At 42.9% G+C, this 13,528-nt stretch overlaps 1 protein-coding gene across 4 annotated transcripts in view; it reads right to left on the reverse strand.

The window, feature by feature from the left end:
• Tmtc1 (transmembrane O-mannosyltransferase targeting cadherins 1) overlaps positions 1-13,528 on the reverse strand; it is a 209,708-nt gene that overhangs the window by 66,809 nt on the left and 129,371 nt on the right. For all 4 annotated transcript variants that reach the window (XM_087658354.1, NM_001431791.1, XM_087658355.1 and 1 more), the window contains 1 exon segment: positions 8,431-8,552. In XM_087658354.1, coding sequence (XP_087514480.1) covers positions 8,431-8,552 — 122 coding nt within the window.

The raw sequence follows: 13,528 nt of genomic DNA on the forward strand, positions 1-13,528 counted from the left end.
ACAGTAGACCTGACTCATGGGCTACACAGCTTGCTCTGTGAGAATGAAGAAGAACCCCTCCTTACCATTTGGCATAGATTTTTTGTATCAAGTAACATGATAAATTGTTTTTGTTCCAAAGTCCTTGAATTGACACATGGCTTCAGAAATGTTAAGCCACAGAAAATAATCTCTGCTAGGTTTGCAATTTCTTGAGAACCATCTTTCAGATCCAAACACTGAAGTGACTGACACACTCCTCCATTCTGAAACTTCATCCTTCAACATCTGTTTTAGTGTAGTTCCCAGCAGCAGTCAAAAGAAACACATTCTCTCCATTGCTGGGGCAGGGCCAGGCCTTGCAGAGAAAAGTAGAAAATTGAGCAAATAAGAACCTACATGTTTGCCAGGGAGATGGGACCTGAGACTGTCCTACTCTGGTTACCCTGCTAAGGATCCTCCGGCTGCTGAGCAGAGATTTCTATGCATGGCACAGGACCCCATACAAACCCAGCATGGGACAAAGTCAGAACCTGCAGAGACAGAGAGAGAGACAGAGACAAAGAGAGACAAAGAGAGACAAAGAGAGACAGAGACATGTGGAGGAGGTCTGAGAACAGCTTGTGGGAACAGGTTCTCATTTTCTACCATGTGATTTACAGGAATCAAAATCAGATCATCAGGCTTGGAGGTGCTAGTGGACTTAGAGTCACAGCGAGATTTGGCTAACCATCTTCAGTAAGCCAATTAAAAGGATAAATTAATAGTGACAAACAGAAGAAAGAGATTTAATCAAGGTGGTCACACTTGGAAGGACTTGGGAGGTAGCTAGGAACACAGGCTTACCAGCAAGTACAGCTCAAAGTCTACCTTTTAATTTGTGAACAAGCTCAAACGATCCACTGAGATTATCTACAGGTAAAACTAACATTTACAAGATGGACATAGCCCTTTAATTTTATCACCTTTAAATTCTCTATAGGGTCTGAAGGAGCACACCTTTACTTCATTCTGCTCCATTGATGTCTCTTCTCACAAGAAGTCTTGTCTCACAGCTTCCCATCTCATGGGTGCTATCCCCCATGTGGTTCAGAAGGACAGCCCAGGCCACAATAAGCTGAGAACTGCAGGCAGCTGTGCCCCAAGTCATTGGTGACTACTCAGAAGCTGCCAGCTTCTAAGAGCACCCCCACGTCTTCCTAGTACCTAAGAGCACCCCCGCCTCTGTCATTATTTTTTTCCATCTCAAATATCTAATGGAAAATTCTCAAGAAGACTAAATTTATTTGGAGTTGAGAGTTCAATCAGTTTAAGAAAAGCATCCCAGTGGCCCTGCTGAGCAGCTCTCTGGCTCCGGCACGAGGTGCTGTGCTCCTAAGTTGAGATTAAAAGTTCCTTCATGAGTGATTAATGAAATGAGGGCACATTTTCCAGTGCGCCCTCAGGATGGCCAGGGGCAAATGCCATTGGTTCCCATGCTGATAACTGACATAATTCTTTGGGCCTTTGGCAATACAATGCTTCCTTCCTCCGTCATAGTGCACATAACAGCATTAAGATTTATGAGGCCTTCCTGGTAAATAAAGCAAGTCTCTGATTTTGGACAAAATCCTTGGTTTACATCTCAACCCTGACACTTGTTGATCTTGGGCAAATTATTTAAATTTACAAGCTCTTATTTCCTTCCTTTATAAAGGGACATGATTTAATGTCACACAGGCCCACTGCATTAAATGATAAAAGGTGACATTAAGATTCTGTGCTATAATATTAGAAGTATGCAGTTAGTTTCTGCTAAAGAAAGTGGAAGGGAAGGAACCTGTAAGACTGAGCATGTTCTAGGTCACAACAGTGGTCTCTGCACCAGGCTCCTGCAAACATAGCACAGTGAGAACTGCTCAAGCGACTAATAAGGAGAGGGTGTGGGCACAGAACATCTGAAGCTTCAGGATGAAGGAAAGGGAATATCTGAGCAATCAGAAAATCAGAAACACAGTCCAGGATGAGTAGTTTAACTACTGGAGGTTTATCTGTGTGTTATGGGATTAATACTGCCTATATTCCTGCTTCAAAGAAAGCATGGAATAATGTATATGAACATGTTTCAGAAAGTGAATAAAACAGGAAGAGCTACATTGCCATGCAGAGTGTTTTCCTGTCTCTGAATGCTTTTGCTGTATTACTCTTTGTAATAATTTGTATATGCTTGGCCCAGGGAGTGGCACTATTAGAAGGTATGGCCCTGTTGAAGTAGGTGTGTCACTATGGTTGTGGGCTTTAAGACACTTATCCTAGCTGCCTGGAAGCCTGTATTCTGCTGTCAGTATTCAGATGAAGATGTAGAACTTTGCCTCCACTATGCCTGCCTGGAAGCTGCCATATTCCTTCCTGCCTTGATGATAATGGATTGAACCCATAAACCTGTAAGCCAGCCCCAATTAAATGTTGTTCTTTTGAATTGCCTTGGACATGGTGTCTGTTCACAGCAATAAAACCCTAAGACAGAAGTTGGTACCAGGTGTGGGGTATTTCTCTGACAACCTGACCATGTTCTAAGACTGTGGATGGACTTTGGAACTTTGGGCTAGAAGAGACACTGGGTGTTGAGAGATTTGTGGGATGTTCTGTAGGAGTTTGGAAGATAATGTTGAGAACAGTGCAAATGATGGAAGCCTGACTTGAAATTTTCAGAGGTAAGGTTAAAGACTCTTATCAGGTCATTGCTGTTTTGATTGTGAAGATTCTGTGATTTTGGTCAGCTGGGGCTAAAGAATCATCTGTGATTAACAAGATACTAGAACTACTAAAGTGAAACCTTTGCATGACTGGGATGATTTATGCTGGTTAGCTGGAGCTACAAAATTAGAAGTGATTAAGAAGAGACCAGCATCACTAAGGTGAAATCTTCTGGGAAGTATTTCCTGAGAGCACAGAGAAGCTGTGTTCCAAAGGCAGCCACAGTTGTACCTTGTGTTAGAAGCCAGACTTGGTAATATATAAGAGTCACTCAGATGGTAATGGTTTTGAAGGCATAAAAGGATAACAGCAGATGCTTGGCACTGTGAGAGGCCAGGAGAGGCCATTGGTGAAGGTGCAGCCTCAGTGGCAGTTGAAGGCCCAAGACTGAAGGAGTCATGCAGGGAATTTAAGGCTTAGCACCATGAAAAGAGCCTATGAGAGGCTATTGGTGAAAGTGTAGTACAGTTGCAGCAGAAGACAGAAGTGTTTTGTAGATGCCAGTACCATGAGATGACCACCAAGAACAGTAGCAGTAGTGCACTACAAGCATCTGGAGTCTAGAAGACAAGGTGTGCGCTACAAAGGACAGGCTGGAAAAGGAACCCAAGCCCTTGGAGGAGCCCAGAAGATTGTGAGTGGATCCCAGACATTGGATGGTTAGAGTTTGATTTTGCTTTTGATTGTGACTGTGCCCTGATATTTATCCCTCTTGAAGTAAGAAAGTATTTTAGTGGAGTCCATAGTTAAGAGACTTTGAATTGAAAAAAGTATTGGATATTTTAAAGGGGTTGGATTTTTAATATGCAATGACTGTGGGACTTTTAAAGTTATTTAGATCTTGGGGATCAATAAGAAAGTATGAGTTGAGGCTTAATAGTAATGTGTTTGTGTGTCAAGTTGACAAGGGGTCAGTTGTACTGGCTGGTTTTGTGTGACAACTTGACACAAGCTGGAGTTATCACAAAGAAAGGAACTTCAGTTGAAGAAATGCCTCCATGAGATCCAGCTGTAAGGCAATTTCTCAATTAGTGATCAAGCAGGGAGGGCCCAGCCCATTGTGGGTGGTGCCATCCCTGGACTTGTGGTCCTGGGTTCTATAAGAAAGCAAGCTGAGCAAGTCAGGGGAGGCAAGCCAGTAAGCAACACTCCTCCATGGCCTCTGCATCAGCTCCTGCTTCCTGCCCTGTGTGAGTTCCAGTCCTGATTTCCTTTGGTGATGAACAGCAATGTGGAAGTGTAAGCTGAATAAACTCTTTCCTCCTCAACGTGCTTCTTGGTCATGATGCTTTGTGCAGGAAGAGAAGCCCTAAGACACTCTTCACATGGTTAAAGCATGTGATTAGAGCTATAGATAAACTCAGTTTATTAAGGTCCTGCTTAAGCAAACATCTGGTTTACAGGACAATTCCAACCATTTTAAGAACACTCATTGAAAATACCTTTCAAACTGCAATCGCACCTGTGCAGTAGTATTTGCTTCAAGTATTAGATTTATCTACTATGGTATATGGTGTAAATGTCATACAATGTAAGACAGACAGGCAGTATATGAAATACATGCAGTTATATACTTATATTGACACTCACATACCTCAGAAACAAACACATACGCCAATCTTCCTTTATATAAGTTGGGTATTAATATATGTGTCCCCAACAAGCTCACATTTAATACTTTTCAAGTGTGTAGGGTGAGTCTTTTCTTCCACCCAGACACACACTATTGAACTTCTGCCTGCCCGGACTCCTGCACTGTCTGTGCCCGTGTCTGCTCATTCAGGCTCTCCTGATTCAGGCTCCCCTGCAGTAGCTGGGTGGTGTGCTTTCCAGAATGGAAGAACTGCAACCTGCAATGCAGGGAACCATCAACTGCTTTCTATACATTGCCTGAGAGATTTCATCAACCACTGCTGCTTCAAGTCCATGGAATTTTATGGTTTTCTGTTTTGTTTTGTTTTCTATTTTTTGTACCTTCTACTATGTCTTTTTAAATAAAATGCAAAAAGATATCCATAAAATTATATGCTTCTCTTAGAGTCAGAATAAAAGAACAAAATTTCTGTGAAAGAATGACTTTAGCCCCACACTCCCTTGCCTGCTCAAACATGACATGCACAAAAGAGGCATTTATCAGAGCAAGAAAATGTTATTTCAGTGTGTTTTGATGGCAAAATTCTAACCCCAGAAGCCAAGCAAATAGCCAAGTTCTGTCTCTTTTATCCAAAATTTTCTGGCAGCAAATAAGAAAAGGGCCTTTTCTGGGTTAGCCTGGAAGGAGAACAGAAGCCAGAGTTTGAGTGGCTTATGCATTGTTAATCACAAAGGAGGAAGATAAAAGGGCACTGTGAGTCAGGCTCAATCTGGCTTTTTCTAGTAAAATAGACAAATCAGTCCCTGTAGGCTGCTGAATACAGTTTCTAGGAGGCTTCTCTGTGGTCAGGTAGGAGCACCCAAGGCTCCTACCTATGCAAGTGGTTGCATAACATCACAAAACAAGCATACAGTGAGTAGGAAGCTCACTTTCTCCAGGAACACTGACAGCTAGGCATCCTCTCCTCCCTTGCACTTATTTATCTTCCCTTTCTCCTTTACTCCCTTCTATTAGTTAATTAGTGAAATCGAGGTTTCCTTTTGTGGGTCCCTAGTCCATAGACCTTGAAAGGAAAGTTGAGAATAATTTCACTGAAGTTTGGGTAGACAAACTTCAATCCTAGCAGTTGCCAGAAGGAAGGAGATGGGAGAGAGGGAGGGAGGAAGGGGGGCATCATTTGAAAGCAATGTGTGTGTGCGCGTGTGTGTCTGAATACGTGTGCATGTTGCTCCAAAGAGTGAGAAATCCCAAAGTATCAAGGAAAGTGTGTGCAGGCTTTGAAAAAGGGACAGAAAAAAGAAAAGGAAAGTTGTACTTCTATGAGTAACTCAGAAAAACAAGCAAGTTCAACAGAGCTATAGGGCAGGGGCTCTGTGAATGACAGAGCTATAGGGCAGGGGCTCTGTGATGACTGTACAGGACAGTGTTGGGAGGACAAGTGTATTATCTCATTGAAGGGGCTCTGTGAATGACTGCACAAGTGTATTGTCTCATGGAAGGGATCATTGTTCCTTCCACTCCCTAGCACAGTTTTAGCTGTCACACTCTTCCTAGGTGGTCTCTCAGTGAGCGACTGAGAAGCCCAGCTACATTAACGTTCTTTCTTTTTAAGCTTCATTAACTTTAAAGAGAAGAGCCAATAATGTAAAATGTTCTAATTTTTGGAGCTAATCAGAATTTCATGTCTCCTTTGAGGGCCAGAGGTAGAGTCTACTCTTTTAACCAAGAGCTAATAGTTTTCCCTTCAATAATCCTCTCCCTGGGTATCCATCCATAACAATTTTAAGATTGTAACAGGTCCTCAGGAGCTGAGACCCTAGCTTGGTATGGTGTTGCATGCCTTTATGTTAGTAAAATACATGGAAAATAGAAGCAAGTAGATATCTCTGAGTTCAAGGCCAGCCTGCTGGTCTACATGCTAAGTTCTAGGCTGGTCATTACTACATAGTGAGACCCTGGAGAGAGAGAGAGAGAGAGAGAGAGAGAGAGAGAGAGAGACACACACACACACACACACACACACACACACACACACATATATATATATATATATATATATATATATATATATCCCAGTTCACTTGTGGAAATCAAAGTTGCTCACTAGACCCTTCTAGTGAGGATCTGCAATAGCCTCATACCTCCAGAACTCATTTAGCAAGAAGCCAGAGCCTGCTTTTGGCATTCCTTGCCTCTGGCCAGGGCAGAAGCCTGGTCATGTCCTGTGTCTGGTCAGGGACATGAAAGGTACTGTTTTCTGAGTTCCTGTGCTAACCTGCATGACTGTTTTATGCCTCTCATCCTCATCACCTCAACTCATATGTGGTTACGAGGGCTTGAGTTACCTGACCTTCTAGCATCCAGAGAACCATGGCTCACGAACAGGAAGTCACCAACCTCTGATCAAGAAGTTTTGGCCTCTGCTAAAACTATCCCTCTGCAGGGGTTGTAGCCATGCTGGGCACAATGGTAACATGGACAACAGTCTGTGGCTATAGACAATTAATCTGCTCTACTCACTCAGTGGCTACTGCCCCAATGTTGTGGATTCTGGAATGAAAGACACACACACACACAAACACACACACACACACACACACACACACACACACACACACACACACACACACGGCATTATATTTAATATACCTTAAGCAGCTCAATGGCAGGGCCACTTACAAACCTCCACACGGCTAATACACTCTCCCCTCTGATGTTCCTGAATTATTATTTACTAAAATTTTTATTCCATTTTGGCTGCTCTGGCCTGTAGCCCTCCTGGGTCACAATCCCCAACTCTTACATGTCGGCTGTTTCTCTGTCCTACACTTCTCAGGCCTGATCTTTCTGCATCATCAGCATGGCTTCTTCTTCCTCTGTCCTGCATTACTTGCCCGGGAATCCTCAAAGTCCCACCTCTGTTCCCTGGCCAGCTATTGGCCACCAGCAACTTAATTTACCAATCACAGCCAACTTGGGCCAGAGACTCTTACTATCTTACATTCAGGATGTGCTGATTCTTGTGTAATTTTGGGGACCAAATTAACATAAGTAACATTAGACCCAATCTACAACCACAGTCACTGGCAGGAGGGAGCATCCCTCAGTGAGGGTGCTGCGAGGCACCAAGCCAGGGCCTTGAGAGGAAAGGACAGTCACCTTCTGGATGATATTAGACTCTTAACTGAGTTTGACATAAGTAAATCCAGGCTGGTTCTCAGAGGCAGGCACTTGCTCTGGGAAATAGTGACATTTTCTTTATTATGCAGTTTTATTTTCATCTGAATCAGATCATCTAAAGCAAAGGGGTATTCTGAAACTTACAGAACAGGCAGGGTTTATTTTCTGTCCTACAAAGATGTCCCTAGACTGACTCTAGTCAAGGGTGACCTTGAACTCCTGATTTTCCTGCCATACTTTCCAAGTGCTGGGACTACAGGTGCATAACACCAAGTTCTCCCTCTTAACATTGATAATGTCTGATATAAAAAGGCGTTATGCCTTGTTCAAGGTCACATGACTAGTAACTGTCAGATCAAGACTGTCTGTGATTCAGTGATGTTCCATGCATCTGGACAAACGGCCTTGGGACAGTGACACTGACTAAGGTGACACACAAGCTAGAACAAAGGGCAGCATTGCAACACTGAGCAACGTGTAAGCCACAGCTGAACATCCTGTGTTATTTTAAAATCGTTTCTCCCAGAGATAATCTTTTAAAAGATTAATTCCTGCTTTGTAAATTAAAAGGGAGAATAAAGAAGACACTAAGCATAGTAATGTCAGGCAATTCAACAAGTGTTAAGATATCACAGTTATTATTATAAAACACATTAGGACAATGACAGCATGGAAAGCCACTGACGCTTATGTCCCAAATACAGGAAGTCATAATTTCTGTCCAACTGTGAAGCTTTCACCTCACAGGCATAAGCAAACAGGGTCTGGTCCACCCTTCCCCACAGATGAGCCTTTCAGAGCGACAGTGCATGGCAGACCTGTTCCCACATACCTTCCCCAGGTTGAGGGAATGACACCAAGGCTCAGAAAGACAGCACTGTCTTACACAGGACTGTCTCTCTGGAGCTCCTTGGGCTTGTGCAACCAGTCAGGGTAATTACCTAGGCATGTACAGGACTCTCTCGGCCACCACAAAGCCCACCCTGAAGAAGAGGTTGCTGGCTGGAATGAACGGGAACACGAGGAACAGCAAGCCGGCCAACACTTCCTTGTGCTCCAGCCTCTGAAACACACAACAGGGAAAGAACACATGGATCTCTACTCAACTGTGCCTCAGACAGCAAGTCACCATCTGACCCTCGGGTCTTGGTGATGACCAAATGGACACATCAGAGAGCTAAACTGACCACAGGAAGACCTGTCTAGAGGTATTGGCACAGTTGGTAGTGACCACTGACCACGCCTGAGAATGTGCTGCTCAGCCTGTCCCCACCCCTTCCCCATTGCTCAGGACAGTTCAGAGGCAAAGCACTTAGGCAGAGCCAGGCACTGAGATACAGTGGTACCTCTCTTAAAGAAGAGGCCAAAAGGAGCCAAGCTTTGCATACAAGAAATGATCTTCTGAGGGGGAGCAGCTGAATTATAAGTTTCTCAAACTAAACCAGATTTTTATTTGAGCTGATTTCGTTGGTTTTTCTGTGTGTTTGTTTGAGAAAAGATCAAGATTGATTCATTCTCATTCATATATTCATTCATATTCTCTCTCTCTGTCTCTCTCTAGCTCTCTCTGTCTCTCTCTCTCGGTGTGTGTGTGTGTGTGTGTGTGTGTGTGTGTGTGTGTGTGTGTGTGTGTGTGTGTGTGTGTGCACGTGTATCCCTGGCTGGTTTTAACAAAAAACTCCCTTAGATTCCCCTATACATTGGTACCAGGAGTAGCTGTAAGTTCTTTAAACCAAAAAACAAAATTGCTAAAGGACCTTTTCTTAGTATTTGTAATATTTCTTAATCTTTGTATAATTAAAACTTAAAAAATTGATTTCCAATAAAGCTATTAACCAAACAAACCCAAACAAACAAACAAAAAAAAACCCAAAAAGCCGTCCCCTCAGAGCTCAAGGAACCCTCTGTAGAAGAGGAGGTGGAAAGAATGTAGTAGGATCCAGGGAGCAGGAGGGACACCAAGAAAACAAGGCTCTCTAAGTCAACACCAGCAAAGCTCATATGATTCACAGAGACTGGGGCAGGGCCAGCACAAGACTGCACCAGGTCCTCTGTGCTTACGTTCTGCCTTCCAGTTTGGTGTTTTTCTGGGATTCCTGAGCATGTGAACAAGTTGTCCTCCTAAGATCTTTCCCATCTACTGTTCTGTCTTGTCTGACTTTAATTTGATAGTTTTTGTTGTATCTTATACTTTGTTATATTTTAAAAAAAATGAGTGTATGCCTAGCTACTAGGGTAAACGTTAATAGTAAAAATGTCATCTATACCTGTTAGGAGAAGGAAAAGCAATTTCCTTCAATGCAAATGACACTGGGCATATTAACTGCTCCAGGGCAAAGCTAATGTTTAGGAGTATTAACCAACAAATAATGGGCAGCACAATTTTTCATGTACTTTTATTTGGTTACAGTTTGGTTTTTTTTTTGTCTTATTTCTTTTATTGTGATGCTGTGTTCTATTTTCTAGATTTTGGGAGTTTTGTTGTATTGTGTTTGGGTTTGTTTTATAAGAAAGAACTTAAAGTTGGGTGAGTAGGAAGGAGGAGAGGATCTAGACAGATTTGGGGGTGGGAAAGAATATGATCAAAATATATTTAAATTTAAAATTGTTTTAAATAAAAATAGTTTTATAAAAGAAGAAAAGGTGGCTGCTTTTATTTTTAGATATTGTAATGGACTCTGTAGATAGAATCATATTTCCATGTGTTATATACAGCAGATGTGTTTGAAGAGTTTTAGTTAAAATATAGCTGAGTATATAGGATGCTGCTGCACTTAGTGTTCCTGATTCCCAGGACTCAGAAGGCAGAGGTAGAAGGAGGTAGCCAGTCCCAGGTTACCCTGGGCTGTACAGTGAGACTGTGTTTCAAAAACAAACAAAAAGTTCAAGATGGTAACCACATGTATAGACAACCAAGGGTTTCTAGGGGAGGAAGAGAAATTTCCACAGTGGTGCAGCCACAGGTAAGCAGTCTGTACTCCTGTACATAACACCTCACTCGGTTTCCTGTAAGAAACCCTAATGAAGTAATTTAAATAAAAACATGAAAACAGAAGAGGACAAGATGGGAAGATCAGTAGGAAGGGAGGGGAATGAGAAAAGATAGTAGAGGGGCAACTGCGTTAAAGACATATAATGTATGAAATAGTATACTGAATCCATTATTATGTATAATTAACACATGCTGATAGAAATCAAAGGAAGCCAAGTAGAACTGTCCATATCACATACTGCATCTTTAATGATTCTCATAAACATTTAAGGTAATTATTATTTTTAATACCTAGAAAAAGACAATATCACAAATATAAATAAAATTCCCTACTAGTAACTGCAACACACTCTAAGTATGCAAAGTAAAAGATTTGTGACCAAGATTTTATTAAAGTCTTTGTCTTATTAACCACTACATATGGAGTAATAAAATCTCTCTGAAAGATTCTGTATAATTTGAACAGTGTCCCTCAAGTGATTTCTTTCTGTAATCACCTCAAGGAACCTAACCATGTAAAAGAAAAGGAATAAAGGTTATTTTAGTAGCTTTCAAATCAGGTGAATGCAGAGGAATGTTCTATGTGCATATGTCATGCATATCCATATATAGGTACATATTTCTAGGCTCTCCTAAAATTGACAAATAAAACTGAAAAAAAAAGAGAAGCCAGTTGATTGTGCTGTAAGTCTCAAGCTGACTGTTTTTGTTTCCTTCCTGTTGCTGTGATAATACACTTTGTCCAAAAGCAAACTAAAGGAAGAAAGGGTTTACTGGGCTTATACATCCAAATCATAGTCCCTCACTGGGAGAAGTCAAGATAGGAATTTGAAGGCAGACCAGACTGCTATTCAACAGACCATTACCTCTAACCAAGGAACTCAGTTCACAGTCAAAGAAGTGAGACAGGAACCTAGGAGTGGCTTGCTGGTTGGAAGACAGGCTTATGTTCAGTTTTCTCATGCAGTTTAGGACCACTTGCCTAGGGAATGGGGATGCCAACAGTGAGCTGGGTCTTCCTCTCAATTAATAATCAAGACAACCCCCTACAGATATGCCCCCAGGCATCATTCTGAACTACAAAATTTCTTAATTGGGATTCTCTTGCCAGGTAATTCCAGTTCTTTCTAGTTGACAGTTAACCAGGGCACCATCCTTATAATTCAGGTAACAGTCTAAGGTGACTAAGGGTTTCTCACTAGCAAACACTGAAATTAATCCCTAGAGTGAGTGTCTCCTGTATTCCTGATTCTCCATTAACCCTGAGTCTATACTGAGTGTTTTGAAGTAATCTTTTTATCCAGTTTTAGTTTCATCGATGGCTGATTTTCACTTTCAGCTCTTCAAAACGTAAAGTCCTTGAGAAAACCATCTCTGGCTTTCCACTTTAATAGATCTAACTCTATGGTTCATTTGAAATACTACAAACTTTGTTATGTTTATCAATGCTATTAATGATAGAGACTGGAGATTAAGGGACTGTGCCAGGTGGCTGAGAAACTGGTCTTACCCTCAGAACTCCACTTCCAGATTGCAACAGACCATGCTGAGCAGAGGAGAGCAGAACAGGATCATTTAGGGCAGAGATTCCATTTGCTCTACACTGAGGACTGTGAATCCTTCCCCAGTGATGATACTACCTGTCAGCTTCTGGATGACAGTACATTCCTATCCTAGCAGCCTTTCCCGAGTCTGCTTCTCTGGCAACGGCTGGCTTACCTGTCTATGGCACAGTTTCTGCCTAGAATTTCTATGTTAGGCTTTGAATACTGGTCACTCCTACAAAGTCATGTAGGAGTTTAACCCCCAGGCGTGTGTTAAAATTATTACGAGTATGAAAACTTAATCTGATAATGGCATTCAGAGCTGGGGTCTTGAGAAGTGATTATATGTGATGTAGTCTTTAGCATGAGCTCCATACGTGCATCCTTTAGGCTGTATGAGAAAGAGGAATGTGCACATTCCATCCACACTATGATGGAGCCAAAGGGGAGCCTCACCATAGCCAGTGCCCATGCTCAAGGAAACTGAGAGACCAGGCTGGCACAGGCGGGCTGACGGGGCTGCTCCAGGACACCAGACACGTTTCAGTCTTCACAAGTGTGGATCACTACTTTCCTGTTAAGGCTTCAGCTCTTTGGTAAATCTCTCATTTTTAAGATCAGTGAAGATATAAAAATGCGTAGTATTGTATAAAAACAATAAACATAGGATCTGGTTGGTAAATTGTAAGCGTGAGGATCTGAGTTCGATCCCTAACACCCATGTAAAAGGCCAGATGTGGTAGCAGGTCCTATATTCTCAATGTAGGAAATGGACAGATCTCTGGGGATCACTAGACCCTGTTTCAAAATAAGAAAAAGAAAAAGAAAGGAAGGAAGGAAGGAAGGGAGGGAGGGAGGGAGGAAGGGAGGGAGGAAGGGAAGAAGGGAGGGAGGGAGGAAGGGAGGAAGGAAAGGAGAAAGGAAGGGAGGAAGGAAGGAAGGGAGGAAGGGAGGAAGGGAGGAAGGGAGGAAGGAAGGAAGGCAGGAAGGAAGGGAGGAAGGAAGGAAGGCAGGAAGGGAGGAAGGGAGGAAGGGAGGGAGGAAGGGAGGAAGGAAGGAAGGGAGGAAGGCAGGAAGGAAGGAAGGGAGGAAGGGAGGAAGGGAGGAAGGAAAGAAGGGAGGAAGGGAGAAAGGGAGGAAGGAAGGAAGAAGGAGGAAGGAGGAAGGAAGAAGGAAGGGTGGGAGGAAGGAAGAAGGAAGGAAAGAAGGAAGGGTGGGAGGAAGGAAAGAAGGAAGGAAGGAAGGGAGGAAGGAAGGAAGGAAAGGAGGGAGGAAGGGAAGAAGGAAGGAAGGAAGGGAGGGAGGAAGGAAGGGAGGAAGGGAGGGAGGAAGGGAAGAAGGAAGGAAGGGAGGGAGGAAGGAAGGGAGGAAGGAAGGGAGGAAGGGAGGGAGGAAGGAAGGAAGGGAGGAAGGAAGGAAGGAAGGGAGGGAGGAAGGAAGGGAGGAAGGAAGGGAGGAAGGGAGGGAGGGAGGAAGGAAGGGAGGAAGGGAGGGAGGGAGGAA

Source organism: Rattus norvegicus, chromosome 4, assembly GCF_021556685.1.
Source record: "Rattus norvegicus strain SHRSP/BbbUtx chromosome 4, alternate assembly SHRSP_T2T, whole genome shotgun sequence".
Taxonomy (NCBI): domain Eukaryota; kingdom Metazoa; phylum Chordata; class Mammalia; order Rodentia; family Muridae; genus Rattus; species Rattus norvegicus.